This window comes from Homalodisca vitripennis, chromosome 6, assembly GCF_021130785.1.
Source record: "Homalodisca vitripennis isolate AUS2020 chromosome 6, UT_GWSS_2.1, whole genome shotgun sequence".
Taxonomy (NCBI): domain Eukaryota; kingdom Metazoa; phylum Arthropoda; class Insecta; order Hemiptera; family Cicadellidae; genus Homalodisca; species Homalodisca vitripennis.
The window spans coordinates 96744915-96762545 of record NC_060212.1 but is presented as its reverse complement, the minus strand read 5'-3'; the positions used below and the strand labels follow the sequence as shown (position 1 = coordinate 96762545).

The 17631-nt window shown below is 33.2% G+C and overlaps 1 protein-coding gene across 1 annotated transcript in view; it reads right to left on the bottom strand.

Moving 5' to 3' along the window:
• LOC124365481 overlaps nucleotides 1-17631 on the bottom strand; it is an 87372-nt gene that overhangs the window by 17208 nt on the left and 52533 nt on the right. The window contains 3 exon segments of the mRNA XM_046821464.1: nucleotides 7365-7473; nucleotides 9161-9307; nucleotides 11630-11779. Of these exon segments, the coding sequence (XP_046677420.1) occupies nucleotides 7365-7473; nucleotides 9161-9307; nucleotides 11630-11779 (406 nt within the window).

The window sequence follows — 17631 nt, the reverse complement described above, 5'->3', positions numbered from 1 at the left end:
GCTGCCTAAAAAAACAGTTGTTTCTGTTGAAGATGACTCTGAGCATTGCGGAATTTTTATATTACTATTGCAGCTTGACATGTTGGTATGGTCTAGAAAAGAATTGGAGTGGTGTACGTCTGCTTGCACCAGGATCTGATGTCCAGGTTCCTGTGGAGATGGTGGCGGTAGAGGAAGGTGATGATTAGGGTGTTGCCAGGGCTATTTCATCTGTCTCCTGTCCTAGTGTTTCCAAGAGACCTGGTGAGGATCTGAAGCAGTGCCTCAGAAGAAGAAGTCATTGGCATCATGTTCCTAGTGACTGCAGAATTTTCCTGAGTTTTAGTCATAATCTGAAGGTAGAATTGAATATTCATTGCAAAAAACTCATCCAAACTTTGATTTTTTCAGGCTTCAGTTTTTGCATACATAGGTGGCGATTTTGTAAATTGTGTTTTTTCCTTGTCTGACTTACATAAAGCTGAACTTACAGGGAAGATGTGTTCTCTTACTTTAGTCAGTATGGATTCAGTGTTGTTAACGCAGATTTGTCTGGCTTCTGCGGTCAAGTTGTGGTGAGGCATAGTCCTGGTTGTCAATGTTGGTTCAGTGTTGTTACGCAGATTTGTCTGGCTTCTGCGGTCAAGTTGTAGTAAGGCGTGGTCCTGGTTGTCAGTGTTGGTTCAGTGTTGTTAACGCAGATTTGTCTGGCTTCTGCGGTCAAGTTGTGGTGAGGCATAGTCCTGGTTGTCAATGTTGGTTCAGTGTTGTTAACGCAGATTTGTCTGGCTTCTGCGGTCAAGTTGTAGTAAGGCGTAGTCCTGGTTGTCAATTGAAGGTTCAGTGTTGTTTACGCAGATTTGTCTGGCTTCTGCGGTCAAGTTGTGGTGTTGTTCAGAAGTGTGATTCACACTTTGAGTGCTAGCTTTGTACTTAGCAGCTTGGAGTGATATACTGAACAGGTTTTGTTTTTGCAAAGTGTTATCCAGTTGGCTGTTCTTCATGGTCCTGGTCATGTGACCTCTAGCTGAGGAATGTGGACTTTCCTTTCTGTCCAACTTGGATGTAATTTTATTATTCCCTGGTTTATTTAAGTGGGTATTTGAGTCAGAGTTCATAAAGTTGTCAAGGAATGAATTTGTGTAGACTTTAAATTTGTTTATCAGCTCAGTAAATCTAAACTGGTTTTTCCTCTACTTCTTCCTCCGTTTTCGACAAAATTACTTTATAGTTCTGTAACTCTTGTTCTGTCTCTTTCCCTCGTGAAATTAATTGAGCATTTTCATTTCTGAGAATGAGAATTTCATTATCTGCCCATTTTGTGGTTTTAGCTAATTTTGCTTCCAAATATTTTATTTTTTCCTCTGACTTAGTTTGCAACGTTTGCAGTTGTTTAAGTACAGCTCACACTACTTTTCTTTTCTTCATCTGCCTGTGCTAATAACTCTTCTTTTAGTCTTTGTTCCTTAGTGAGCTTTCTGCTTAGGTGGTCATTATTTTCTGAAAGGTCGCGAGTAAAGTCCCGTTAGTGCTGACACTTTATCCCCCCAGTTCTTCTATTTTTCCTTCCATGTCTTGCTGTAATGAGGATTTAAGTTTGATTTGCTTCTCTGAGCTGAGATGTAAGTTTGTCATTTAGCAGTTTGAGGTCAGTAATTTCAATCTTTAGAATATATTGTTCTCGTGAAGTAGAGCATTCCCAGCTTCTGCTGCTAAAGTCAGAGACGTTTCTAGGTCAAATTCATCAGTTTGCTCATATTTTCTGATTTTGTTTTGGACATGGTTTATGTTTATGGGTATCTTCAGACTCTATGGAGATAGCTACATCAGAAGGATTACTAAGAGAGGCTATATGCGTTTTTGTTACTGAACCTATGGCTGTGTCAGCTTCTTGTAGCGCCTTGTTAAATATTCTGTTTCTAGAAACTATCTGTCTTGGGTAACCCATAAATATATTTATGCTTGACATATAGGAATAGGTCTTTGGATTTTATGTCAGCAGTTTTGTTATCACCAAAAAAAAGAACGTTGTATTTTGGAGATATTTCTCCAATTTGAGGAGACATTCCAATTATTTTTCCAGGCCAGTGTGGGTAGCATTTAAGCTTGGCAAAAACAATGTCTCCAACTGAGAAAGAATCACTGGTTGTTGCCATTACTAAACAGTGCTACAGATGAGTATAGGATTTGCTAGAATGATAATTATCACAGCTAGCAAGGTGGTCGAGGCAGAGCAGTTGTGTGTGGTCAGGTGCTGAGGTTGCACTGTCAGCAGATGCTGGGTCACCGCTCCCGTCTGTGACCTCGCTCTGTACTGCATGCTTCTGCTGTACAGCTGGATGCTATTACAAAGTCTAATACGTCACTATTTCTTGTGAGTTGGCTGTTCTGAATGACGTCATTAAACCATTGTATGTGAGAAAATGGTTAGTTGTCTTATATCTTGAGTCACTGAAGTAATTTTTTTTTTTTTTTTTCTTTAAATGGTCTTGATAGTGTGAAGAAAAGAGAGAAATTGTTGTTAATTGTTGTTAAGAGAAGTATTAATAACAGTTTGTGGGTTATGGCAGTTGGAATGCCAGCTCAGTGTGTAGCAGTGATTTATGTTTTTTAGTGATCTTTATGTGAGTATATAGTGATAACTTATTGCTAGTTTAACTCACAGTCTCTATGTAAATCTGAGGTGAGCATTTTTGTGTTCTCTAGACATCTTTTTCTAGCTTTAAAACTCACTTTTCACTGCACTCACTAATTCTTGATGTTTAAACAGGCGGCCATTATGTATGTACATATATACATTAATTTTTAATATAGTTGAAAAAATATTTCAAAATTATTATTGTATATATACACACACACACATATTACAGTAATATGTATATAACAAAGACCAAAAATTTTCTTTTAATTAAACTTGCACTGATTGTACATTTTAATAAAATAGTGTATGTAAAACAGTGAATATATATATTCATTAAATTTGTATAAATGGCAATAGCCTAATTTAATTTAATTTCAATAAAAGTTGAATTGCAAAAAGTACTTGCTCCGCCGGGACTCGAACCCAGATCTCTCACTTGCCATGAGTGATCACCCGGAAGTGAGAGATCCGGGTTCGAGTCCCGGCGGAGCAAGTACTTTTTGCGATTCAACTTTTATTGAAATTTAATTATATATATATACACATTAATTTTTAATATAGATGAAAAAATATTTCAAACTTGTAGTGCTCAACATAGAACCATTCAAGAATAAGTTACTATTGTATTAAGTTACCCATTGAGGAAGGAATTACCCTAGCCTGTCTAGGACTTGAATGTTTTAATTGGTTTTGGCAAAAATGCGAGCTTGAACTTAAATATTAATAAAGTAAGTTTGGACACAGATAAATTAGCCAATTTTTCAGGACATTTTAGTCTATTTGGTTGCTCTACAATATAGGTGCTCTACAATGAATAATTTTGCTTTTAGTGTACCCTGTATGTCCGTTTTATATGCGGATGATACAACTTTACTCAATTCTGGTAAAGACCTGATTAGCTTAGACTTGGTGCAAGGTAATGCCATGAGGGTAGCTTGTGATTGGTTTAGAGCAAATTTCTTAAATGTAAACAATAGTAAAACAGAGAATATTTATTTCAGTTTAAGAACTGCTGTAACAAGTGGAAGTAAATCAGTTAAACTGTTAGGGGTACATTTGGATGACAGGCTTAGTTGGGATACTCATACAAGTAGTCTATGTACAAAGCTATCTAGGGTAACATACTTATTAAGTAAATTAAGTTTATGTGTAAGTAGAGAAATGTTAATAACATCATATTTTGCCTTTTTTCACTCACTCTTGTTATATGGAATACTTCTTTGGGGTAATAGTAGTGGAGCCCAAAGAGTTTTTTTGTGGCAAAAGCAAGCTCTAAGATTGATTAAAAATGTGAAGAGTAGGGAATCTTGTCGCCCGATCTTCAAAGAGTTCTCCATAATGACAGTACCATCTATGTATATATATTGTTGCTTAATGAGAGTTAAAGAAAATCTAGACAAATATGAGGTGCGTCAAGACATCCATAACTATAATACAAGAGCTAAATATATGTTAAATTTAATACCAGTAAGACTTGAAAAATTTTAAAAAGTCACTGCTTTATGGAGGTGCAGTTGTTTAATAAATTACCTGATAGTGCATGGACAACGAGTCTAAATAAATTTAAAACAGTTCTTAAGAATTGGTTTAAGGTTGCACCTTTTTACTCTGTGGATGAATTCTTAGTCTGTGATACAAGTACTATAATTTTTTGATAGTCTGTTTTAAATGGTCTGATACAGCTTTTTAACTATAAATGTTGTTTTAATTTGTACTGTTTATATGTTAGTTTTAATTGTACCAGTTTGAAATCTTTTAATTTAAGCTCAGCATTCTAGGCAAGGAGATGGTCTTTCTCCAATCTTATTTAATATTGCCATAGAAGAAGCACTTCAGAGTGTAGCAGAGAGGGATTTAGGGGTGGAAGTTGGAGCTAAACTAAACATACTAGCTTTTGCAGATGATGTTGTCATATTTGCAGAAAATGTAGATGATTTGAGGTCACTAACTAGACTATTTATGAGTGAGGCAGAGAAAGTGGGGTTGAAGACGAATGAGACAAAAACTAAATATATGCACTTTAGAAGGAATCAAAATCAAAGAGGAGGACCCCTACAAATTGATGGGCATGTTTTCGAACAAGTGGAGAACTTTAAGTACCTTGGGGTCACAATATCAAATAAAAACACAGATGAACCAGAGATACAAAATAGGATCAACTCAGCAAATAGATGTGTATATGCATGCAATAGGATACTTTCAACCAAATCTCTCTCTCACAAAACTAAAACTAGAATATACAAAACAATTATATGTCCAGTGCTTTTGTACGGATCCGAAACGTGGAGGCTAAATAAGAAGGATGAGAAAAAGCTTCTAGTTTTCGAGAATAGAATTCTACGTAAAATTTATGGGCCATCATATGAACAAGGGGTATGGAGAAGAAAACATAATAGAGAAATCAGGGAGCTCTACAATAGTACGGATGTAATAGGAGAAATAAAGTGCAGAAGACTCCGTTGGGCAGGCCCATGTTTTGAGAAGAGAAGAGGAATGCAAACTGAAGAGGGTAATGTATGGTAACCCAGAAGGAAGACGGCCCCGTGGGAGACCAAAAGTGAGATGGTGGAACCAGGTGAAGGCTGATATGGAGAAGATAAATAAATAAATAAATAAATAAATAAATCTTTATTTGTCGTTCGAATTCTTACAATCATTGACAATGTCATATTGCAGCCTAGGGCATGGTCAAAATAAAACAATTTTATCAAAATAATTTAAACTTAAACTAACATACAAAAAAGAAAAAACAGTGCTTTAGTAGCATAAATTAGTCAGTGAAGGTTAATTTAAAATAAACTAGGCCTAGATATATAAATTAAATAGTAAATAAACAATTGTCAAAATTTACATATAAAAATTATTATATATCTAAAATGTAATGTTTTTTAATTCTAAAAACTCGTCTAAACTATAGACGGGTGCTTCAGAGGAAGATGCAGAGGACCGTTCAAGATGGAGGAGCTTTGTTGGTGCGGCTAAATATCACCTCCGATATAAATGGTCCTGGGAGTAAGAGTAAGAGTAAGTAGTATTCTAGTCAAACTATTTTAATTTGTTATATTCATTTTTCAATGTAAATTTTGTGATAAATTATTCATTTGTGTTTCCTATTTGTAAGTATTTAAATTTTAGCACAGGTGAATATTTTTTATGCAATTTTTTTATATAGTTTGAGCAAGTAAACCACTTATGTATAAACTTACTACAGAAAAAAATTATTTATTACTGTGTTATAACCACCATTTTAATAGATTATATATATTTATATTGTCTGACAATGTCTATTGTACCTTGTGTATTTAATGACAATAAAGCTTCTTGATTCTTGATTAGGTTTGTTGATTACTTCAAATAATGTTTTATTTAATTTTTTTAGTATATATTTACAAATTCTTTTAAGTAAAAAACACAAAAAATCTAAAGTAACTGTCAATATTTTATTATTTTTTTGTTTATCTGTTTCAATAATTTTTTATTCAAAATAGCACAATGTTTCTTACATGGAAAACCAGTTTTTATTGGATTACTTAACTATAAAGCATAATAACAAGACAATCAAAATTCACATTTTATCACTTTTTTATGATTTTATGACAAGTTCCTGAATTAGTTATCTGGTGTAGATGAGATAAAACTGTTTGTTACATTCAATTGTTATTATTAAAATAAACTATTTACTTTACATTCAATGACCATTCAGTCTTTGAGTATCTTTGATATCTCAAAATCACTTCCAAGTATCTGTCTACTTCTGAAGTACGTAAATTGTCTTGTTCCATGAGGTAGCGGAAGAACTAAAAACTCATTCAATAGTTATAAACAGTTAATCACTAAACATTGAGAACATGATACATAGAATGTAAGCAGAACATTGAAGTAACGAAAATTGAGCATATGGCAAAATGTAAACAATAACAAAACAAGCTATTAGTTGTGGTTCCAGTGTGCAAACATAACGAATCGAAACGGAATAATTGTTTATAAGAATGCACGAGGGTACAAAACTGTGATCTAGCGGAAAAAACAAACAAATTCGTGATTGTTAGCATCTAGAAAGAGCACACGAGTGCTGCTCGGGCAAGATTATTCAGTCCTGCTCGGCCGCAAAGAGTGACGCTCGGGCAAGTTCCCCAATGAGTTAATATAGAGCTTCAGTTAGAATTACGTAAACAATGCAATGATGAAATACAAAATATTATAACAAAAATTCAATCCATAAATTTAAATACTTTTTTGTGTTTTTAGCAGGGGGAAAGTCTATAATTTAGTTATAATAAAAAAATCTTCATAAAAGAAATTAATCCATTCTCATTTCCATTTTACTGTACAAATTTTGGTGATGGTAGTAAAATGCCTATGGTGTTAAAATAGGAGCCAAACATGTATTAACAACTTGTAGTGTAATGATAAACACTTGTAGGTTAAATGAGATGACTCTAATTCAATTGCTGCTTCGTTAATTCTTTTTGTATCAAGATATATGTATTCAAGAACTTTTATAGTTCTTAAACATTTCAAATTTGCTTACATAGTGGAATCAATTTAACAGTGATTTTGGGGGGCAATAAACGGTAGAAAACTCTCAGTTACATATAAGCTTCTCGCTTATAGCATTGATACGGGAGAACATTATTATTGGGATCCTCTGTATTCTACAAATTACACATATATAGTTCAAATTTATTGAAATCATACAAATTGAAGCCTATTTAAGGTAAGACTGTTGGATAATGTCACTCACCTGTCCATTACGCCCCCCGAGTCCCCACTCCGCCCTCTGTTGGGGGCCAGGGAGTCCAGTTCATCAAAGAACACAATACATGGTGAGGCAGCTTTAGCCAATGCAAACACTGGAAAATACAACATAGATTTTACAGTTACTAAGTCACAGAAAACAATGTTTATATAAATTATCAAAGTAACTAAACTAAAATGTGCACATCATATTCTGATAAAAGTATTGAAATCTTGTTTTTTGATAAAAATTACAAAAGTAATCCAATTTATATATTTTAATGCAAACTTGTAAAAAATCTAATAGATAAAAACAGGAATAATTCTACTTTTCAGTATTTAAATCAACATTAACATCATCCTATAATTTCTAAAAAATGTTTTAACATTTATAACTAATAATTTGTTATTTGTTTTATTGAATTTGATGAACAACTACACTTTTTCATTCAGGATAACAATAAAGCATACGCAATAAAATGAAAGTTTTATAGTAGAGCCTATAGCCCCAGTCATGTAACCATGTATACCTCTATATGAATAAAACAATGGTCACACATTAATGCACATTTCATAATATATCAGTATTACAGTACACATCAGGTGCTGTATTTAAATGTTAGAGTGAGGATAGGGGTTGTAGTCCCGGACCATTTTTGTAACTCCTGGATTTCGTGATTAAAAAAGCTGTTTTAAATATCAGGATTGAAAAATCTGTTTTATAACGTAATTTTGGCAACAAAATTTTGAAAAATTATTTACGCTTAAAATTATTTTATTTTCAATGTAAAACTGTACCACATCCAGTGTCCAGAGAAAATTCGAATTATAAAAAAAATCCTTTTTCATCAAATTAAATATAATTATAGTACAAATACAAAATCATTAAATTAAATATAGATGAATATCATCGTTCTATTTACTTATATTTAAGTTTTTATTTAAATAAATAGCAATTTAGTAAGTTTAATAAGAAAAATTATGTTAAAATCCTTTTCTAAAGAAAAAAATCAAACATCTAATATTACAAAACAATTAGCAAAGTAAGTTTCTTTAAAAAAACTATCAAATTAAATGAAATAAAATATTTTACATCCTGATATTACATTAAATACAATTACATATAAATTTAAAATTAAATACTGCATTATTTATAATCTCTCATTAACCCAAGAAATTTTTGTTTTGATGACTGGAAATGAGAGTGAACAAAACAAGTGTATCTAACATCTTCCAGTCGGGTTCTTAGTGTACTGCACATATTCGGAAGATGAAATGCTTGATCTGATTCAACACATGTTATTGATATTGTCAATTTATAGTAATGTTGTAAACTAGTTCTAATTATGTCCTCTTTCCTCTCCATTTTGAACATTAATTTTTGTATGACCATTCATTCCACTTCTTCGCTATAAACATTCTCAATAATGACTAATTTTTAGTAAAATTTCGTGACCTTTAAATGCTGGAAATCCTGGGATTGATATTCCGGGATTGTCAGGTCTGAAAAACTGCCCCGGTTTCCATGAATCCACGAATCTCCGCATTTTAATCTCTACATGAGGGTCAGCAAAGCAGCTGTTGAGTACATTTCCTTTATGGGATAGTTTGCAACCACTGCATTGGAAATTCAGTACATCTGTTCAACCTCGCTTTGCTTTACCCACATTTACCATCTTACACATTTTTCACATTACTCTATGCAATCCAAACTTTTAACAATTAGAGAGCGTATACATTCCTATAAAGTGCAACCTATTTTTATTTAACCCAAGTTCTAATAGGTAGCGTGAGTACACTTACAGTCTCTTACGTTGTGTTCACTCTGTCCCACGTACATGTTGAGCAGCTCTGGTCCTTTCACAGACAGGAAGTTGCGGCCACACTGAGTAGCAACTGCCTTAGCCAGCAGCGTCTTGCCAGTGCCCGGGGGCCCATGTAGCAACAGGCCTGCAGGTAAACAATATTACTATAAGAGGATAAATCAGTATATCCTTGTGATTAACTAATCACAGAATTCAAATAAACGTACTAAAGTTAAATGCTAAAGAAGCGATTGAGTGCCTCAAATTGGTTTCATGCAAATGGACTGTTGCTACCTTTGTGCCTCCCTTATTTATATTTGTGTTCTCAGAATCTTGAGGCTTTTACAGAAGCCTATCAGAATTGAGGGCTCCTGTTCCCTGATGTCCTTGGGACTGAGGAGATATGCTCCCAAGAATCTTTTTCGAATTTTCAAAATGGCAAGACAATCTAACCAAATATGCTCTGCTGATTCCTCCTCTTCTCCACAGAGTCTACACTAGTCGTCTGACTAAGGCCCACCCTCATAAGATGTTTCCTTAGGGGGCCATGTTCTGTCAACATCCCTAATATCAGTCTAATATCCTCCTTACTCTGATCTAGGAGAGCTGCCCACCCTTTAGCGTAAGGAGAAATAAACATTTTGGATAGTCTTAATCCTGAGGCTCTAGCTACTTAATCTTAGGCATAATACAGATTCATTGGATGATGGTATCTCAAACATACTTAAGTTCTTGGGTATTAATGACAAGAATTTGACATGGGGAGTATACATTGACTACTGAAATAACAGATTTAAGTCATGAGTTATTTATCTCTTGAGTAGACTGAACAATATAATACCAGTAAATTACATTAGAGCTGCATATTTTGCCTTCTTCCAATCTGTTTTTAGATGTGTACGGTAACTGCTCTAGGATTGAAGAAATATTATTACTGCAGAAGAAGGCTATTAAAACTTTAAAACAATGTGAGCTTAGAGAGCATTATAAACCCCACTTCAAGGACTTCTATTTCATATATATGAGGTCTGTCCAAAAAGTATCCGACCGCCGACCAGGAGGCAGCCGCGTCGTAACGGACCGGCTCGAACCGGTTATTAGCGGGGAGGGGCGAGCCTACTCCTTCCCATATTAGGCATTGAATACGATCCGGTCACTCAGTGAGTCACAGTGCTCTGTTCCGTACAGTACTGCCGTGTGTGTGCATCGCATTTCAATATGACTGAACGTATTGAGCAGCGCATTTGCATTAAATTATGCCAAAAACTTGGCCATTCAGCATCAGAGACGATTACTATAATACGGAAAGTTTATGGTGACATTTCTATGGGCGATACACAAATAAAAGAGTGGTTTAGGCGGTTTAAAAATGGCCACATATCAGTGGAGAGTAATGACCGATCTGGCAGGCCTTCAACGGCCAGAAACGCTGAAAATGTTGAACGTGTTCGTGCAGCAATTAATGATAACCGTCGATTGACTGTCTGAGAGCTGGAAGAAGATTTAAGAATACCAAAATCGTTAGTTTGTAACATTTTACACGAAGATTTAAATATGAACCGTGTTTCGGCAAAATTTGTTCCTCAGCTGCTGACAGAATACCAAAAGAACTGTCGACTTGAAATCGCACAGGACAATCTGATTTGATAAAAAGTGATCCAGGGCTATTTAAAAAAGTGATTACTGGTGATGATGAGTCATGGGTTTATGGCTACGACCCTGAAACAAAGGCTCAATCTTCACAGTGGAAAACTCGCGAAGAGCAACAGCCGAAAAAAGCAAGACAAAGTCGAAGCAATGTCAAGACAATGTTGACAGTTTTTTTTTTACCAGGACGGCGTTGTTCATCACGAATATGCTCCAAGAGGCCAGACAGTGAATAAGAAGTATTATCTTGAGGTCCTAAGGTGTCTACGAGATGCAGTGCGAAGGAAACGACCTGAACTGTGGACAAGCCGTGACTGGATCCTGCACCACGACAACGCGCCAGCTCATTCCTCAAATCTTATTCAGCGTTTTTTGGTCAAACACGACATCAACCAATTACGACAGCCTCCCTACAGTCCTGACATAGCTCCTTGTGGCTCTGGCTATTTCCGAAATTAAAAATTCCTTTGAAAGGAAAAAGATTTGAAGATGTTAAACAAATAAAACAAAATGCGACGAAATACTTGTTAGCCATTCTGCAAAATGAATTTAAGGAGTGTTTCCGGAAGTGGGAGGAGCGTTGGAATAAGGTAGTGGCTTGTGGAGGGGAGTACTTTGAAGGGGACCAGATTGCCGTTGCCGCCGAGTAACTACAGTTCATGCAAGACGTTAAGGTCGGATACTTTTTGGACACACCTTGAATATATCCAAGCATGTATATATATATATATATATATATATATATATATATATATATATTCAGAGTGTAAATTAAGTCCTGATACTCTTGGATATATTCAGCAATATATATCTACCTTACCTGATCTTTTTAATCCTGAATTAAACATGTTGCTCTTCAGGGAACGTAATATTTCCTTCTTCAAATGTTCTAAGCCTCCAACATCTTTCCATGACACAGAAGGAACTTTTGGCGTGCCAATTGACTCGGAATATGCCTTGTGCATGAGACCTGTTGAAGATATCAGTGTAGTATCAAGGTACATTTGCTTTATAATTAACAGCATTAGTGTAGTGTTTATTTTATTCTCTTTCCCATGGTTAACAACCATTTTTTGTTAATTGGCAAACAGACAATAAATATTAATGATTAATAATATAATAGATGATAAATGACAATAAATAGACAAACTTTAGCAATAAATATATAACCAAATAACAATACTATATAAAAATAAAATATGAAAGATACAACGGCAACAGATACATTCAATAATATATAATGCAAAAATGCAATAACAATGTGTTATAATCATTGGGTAAGATCATATGAGAGAGGAATGTGAGGCAGTCATACCTCCCCCCTCCCATGTGTGGCCCTTTAAAGTGTGAGTATCATGGATAAGTAGAACTGATGCCATATTGCATACGATGTGCAAGATTTTGAAAATTTCAAAATTGTATTTAATGCCTTAAATACAACCTGACATTCTTAAGCAACATTTGTTTAACATTGGCAAATCATAATTATGATGACTGTATTGTACAATATACAATATAATCCTGCACACAAAAAAATTGACAACTCTTTCCCATTACAGAAATTACAATTTATTGTACAACACAACAGTTAATTTTGCCAAATTATGTCCATTACAAGAGTAGTTAAACAGCTACTGCTGAATGGATTGAAGGGCGAGTTGTTTAGAGCTCTACAATTAGTTACAGGCAAAAACCATATTTTTAGATGCTAACACAAATAACATTTTAGTTATCTAAAACAAGGCTGTAAATAATATATATTTGTGTTAGCATCTAAAAATATGGTTTTTGCCTATATATATATATATATATATATATATATATATATATATATATATATATATAAGTAGATATGAATGTGAGGGTTCTAGCTCACTTTTGGGACAGTCAGAAAATCAACGTAAAATACTGTTTAAAGGACAATAAACTAATCTGTAACTCACGAATGAAAAATTAACCGAATCTATAGCTGTTTTTACTGTTCATTGTAGGCTTCTAATTTCTTAAGCTGTTTTAATGAAAAAATCCAGAAATCTTCAAAATCTTTATTCCACGAAGTTAATTGTAACACAGTCTTTATCTTTAATAGTCTTCTTTCCAGTAACAACCAAGTGTAATTTTTCATTTTTGTTCAATTCTTTAATCTTTTTTTCATCCAAAACAGTCAAATAGGTAAGAAAGAGGGGTTGCTATGCTACTTTTCAGCTGACCTAAAAAATTGCCTTTTTTTTCTAAAAATTCTTAAGAAAACACTTAAATTTAGCAAGTTTTTGTTAAAAATTGTGTATTTTGGCCACAATTTTAGGTAAAAAAAATTTCAGCTGACTTTAAATTTTAATATATTTTGCTTAATTTTAAGACATTTAAGACAAATACTTACAAATTTTAAAAATCCTAGTTAAAAATTTTGCTATATAAATGACAGCTGAAAATAAAATCCACGCTGACAACAATTCGTATTCTATAACAGAACTCTTAGGAAATAAGAAAAAACCTACTAACGAACGCTTCGGATTATGGCTTTTAAACGAGAATTTACATAACGACAATCTGATTACGAACATTGGAGACTTAAACTACGTAGAAAACGAAGAAAGAATGGGGAAATTTAAAAGAATTACAGAACCATTTTGCGATAATATTATGGTTTTTAAAATAACAGATTCTACAGATCTGGAAGGAAAGCTGTTGAAAAAAAGACGTTTGTGGCTCCTTTAACAGTTATTTGAGGAGTAAATTTTCTAGATTTCCACTAGCAAAACACGGCGTAAAAGCGAAATTACCGCAATTACTAGATTCTAATACAATAACAATAAAAGGAGTTAAACAGATTATAAGACAAGATTTTAAAAAGATCGCGAAAAAGTATAAAAAACCAGTAGCTGTTCCGTACAAAATAGAGTTAGCGGACGTAAAATTATTAACATTATTGGAAGAACTACCAGAAATCTTAGAGCAATTAGCTGTAGAACACTATTATTTGCTAGATTTGGACATAACACAAGACTTTGCCGGTATCTTTAACAAAGAAGAAATGACAGAGTACTTGACAACAAATTACAATTTTTGCAGACAGAAAGACGTTAAAAATAACTGTAAGATCATTGTAGATAACGATAAAACCGTTGGAAAGGACTGTTTAACCTGGATAAATTCTAACTCCAGGGTCAAAATCTACAATAAGTTCGTGTGCCAAATGACCAGCCCAGGAATTAACAAAATTTTAGGTAACAACGTAGTAAACTTCGTAAACTGTCCAGACAAAAGGTTAAAAGAGACGTTCTCTAGCGAGTTAGCAAAAAACAACGGAATTACAAGATTAGAAGCAACAATTTACAATTATGTAGACGAAAATTTCCAAAATGATAGAGAATTTGATCCACTGGACGACTGTATAAGTTTATTAAAACAAAGCAGGAAGTATTTTAAAAACGCTCCGTTCTATTCGGTATCTCTAGCAAAAATGTGGAGAAAAATAACGGACAGTTTAAAAAACAGTTGCTGTCTCGTTTTTAACGACCTTTTACAGTTTGTTTACTGGGGGAACAGAAACACTAAAAAATTGACAGGAATACAAGTAAAACTGCCAGAAAATACAGAAAACAGGAGGAAAATGGTTGCCTACGCTATATCCGCGTTCAGTTTTAATCTTTTACCGGTTAATTTGGTCTATGTTAAAGAAGATAAAAACGACAAAAATCTGGTAAAAATTAAACAAAAGTGCTATTTAAAAGCGGGAAAAACATATTTTTCTAAGTCTAATACCTTGTTTTCTACGGTTCCGAAAGAGGTTAATCTAGAAGAATTAGGGCTGATAAAGACAACAAACGTCGAGCCTTATATCTGTCGAAAAAGACTTAATATTACCAATAAATTACTTCCAAATTCCCTCGAGAAAATTGACCCTTTAAACGTCGTGTTTTTAAAAAGTATTAAAAAAAGGGAACAAGAATTAAAAGAACTTGACATGGAAACAAGAAAAAGAATATACCTAGAGAAACTGTTAAAAGAACAAGAAAAATATAAAAACTGTATAGAAAAGATAAAAAAATTAACGAAATAGAGAATAGTTTGATCGGTTACTTTTCGAAACAATGGAGTGATTTATCGACTAAAGGAAACTATAAAATTTCGGCATTTGTGGTCAATAATAAAGCAAGATTTAGTTATGTTGGCGTTTTAGCAGAAAAAGATGGCTATAAAGCTGTTTATTTTATTAAAGGACCTTTTAAAAATAAGTTTATCGAATTGAACAATAATAAAGAAAATTTAACGAAAGAAGGGTTTATTTTGATCCCGTACAACGGTTTAAATATTGTCTACTATCCGATTAATAAACCAATTATAGAGATAAAAACAGATGGTTTAACTTCTTTTAACGGTCATACTTTTCCTAAAATTGTTACACTAAACGCTTTAGATATTTTTACAAATAAGGACGATATTATTTACAAAGAAGAAGACAGAAATTGCGCTAAAAATCTTAGAATGGACAAGATAATTGGAGATATTAAGGTAAAAAATTGTAAAAGATTAGAAGATTTACAAGAAGGATTAGAACTACAAATAACTGCTTTATCTACAATAATTTATAGAAAAACCGAAAGATATATCTTAAAATTCGAAAACGTAGAAGATTGTTACATTTCTAATTACTGGCTAGAAAAAGAAGTAAAAGATAGGAATATTGATCTAAATTACAAGTTAAAAATTAAATTAGATGTTGTTAAAAACACTCCAAGCCAGCATAAAGAAAGGTTTGTATTTGTTGGATAAATGTATTAAAATGTTTAAAAAGAATAGAAAGACGTGTTTAGAATTTTAAATGTTGTCTTAATCCACTACCATACTTAGAACTTCTAAATCTGTATTTATAGAGTCTTCCTCCAGAAATATTTTGTAAATCGTTAGAATCTACATCAATTGTGCTGTTAACAACTTTTTTAATAATCTCTAATATTTTATCTTCGTCTTCTGTATCTAATGTAAAAGAATCTGATTCTGTATTGTTTTAAAATATTTACAGAGCTTTTACTATTTTTAAACTGTATTTCTACGAGTTCTGGCTTATATTTTTCATCTAGAAGATTGTATAAACTTGCTCTTAAATTCTTAAAATCTGTCTCGGCATTTTGTATTAATTCTAAAATTTTATTATTTCTTTCTTCTTCGATTTTATCTTTTTCGCTTTGTAATAATGTTAGTGCTCTATCCATTTATTAAGAAAACGTAGAACGTGAACGTGGAACGTAGAACGTGGAACGCGGAACGCGGAACGTGGAACGCGGAACGTGGAACGTAGAACGTGGAACCTAAACCTTTACATGTAAAATCACGTTAAATTAAACGTAAAACACAAAATTTACGTTCATGTTACGTTCTACGTTCCACGTTCCGCGTTCCAGATTTTTGTCGTTTTTATCTTCTTTAACATAGACCAAATTAACCGGTAAAAGATTAAAACTGAACGCGGATATAGCGTAGGCAACCATTTTCCTCCTGTTTTCTGTATTTTCTGGCAGTTTTACTTGTATTCCTGTCAATTTTTTAGTGTTTCTGTTCCCCCAGTAAACAAACTGTAAAAGGTCGTTAAAAACGAGACAGCAACTGTTTTTTAAACTGTCCGTTATTTTTCTCCACATTTTTGCTAGAGATACCGAATAGAACGGAGCGTTTTTAAAATACTTCCTGCTTTGTTTTAATAAACTTATACAGTCGTCCAGTGGATCAAATTCTCTATCATTTTGGAAATTTTCGTCTACATAATTGTAAATTGTTGCTTCTAATCTTGTAATTCCGTTGTTTTTTGCTAACTCGCTAGAGAACGTCTCTTTTAACCTTTTGTCTGGACAGTTTACGAAGTTTACTACGTTGTTACCTAAAATTTTGTTAATTCCTGGGCTGGTCATTTGGCACACGAACTTATTGTAGATTTTGACCCTGGAGTTAGAATTTATCCAGGTTAAACAGTCCTTTCCAACGGTTTTATCGTTATCTACAATGATCTTACAGTTATTTTTAACGTCTTTCTGTCTGCAAAAATTGTAATTTGTTGTCAAGTACTCTGTCATTTCTTCTTTGTTAAAGATACCGGCAAAGTCTTGTGTTATGTCCAAATCTAGCAAATAATAGTGTTCTACAGCTAATTGCTCTAAGATTTCTGGTAGTTCTTCCAATAATGTTAATAATTTTACGTCCGCTAACTCTATTTTGTACGGAACAGCTACTGGTTTTTTATACTTTTTCGCGATCTTTTTAAAATCTTGTCTTATAATCTGTTTAACTCCTTTTATTGTTATTGTATTAGAATCTAGTAATTGCGGTAATTTCGCTTTTACGCCGTGTTTTGCTAGTGGAAATCTAGAAAATTTACTCCTCAAATAACTGTTAAAGGAGCCACAAACGTCTTTTTTCAACAGCTTTCCTTCCAGATCTGTAGAATCTGTTATTTTAAAAACCATAATATTATCGCAAAATGGTTCTGTAATTCTTTTAAATTTCCCCATTCTTTCTTCGTTTTCTACGTAGTTTAAGTCTCCAATGTTCGTAATCAGATTGTCGTTATGTAAATTCTCGTTTAAAAGCCATAATCCGAAGCGTTCGTTAGTAGGTTTTTTCTTATTTCCTAAGAGTTCTGTTATAGAATACGAATTGTTGTCAGCGTGGATTTTATTTTCAGCTGTCATTTATATAGCAAAATTTTTAACTAGGATTTTTAAAATTTGTAAGTATTTGTCTTAAATGTCTTAAAATTAAGCAAAATATATTAAAATTTAAAGTCAGCTGAAATTTTTTTTTACCTAAAATTGTGGCCAAAATACA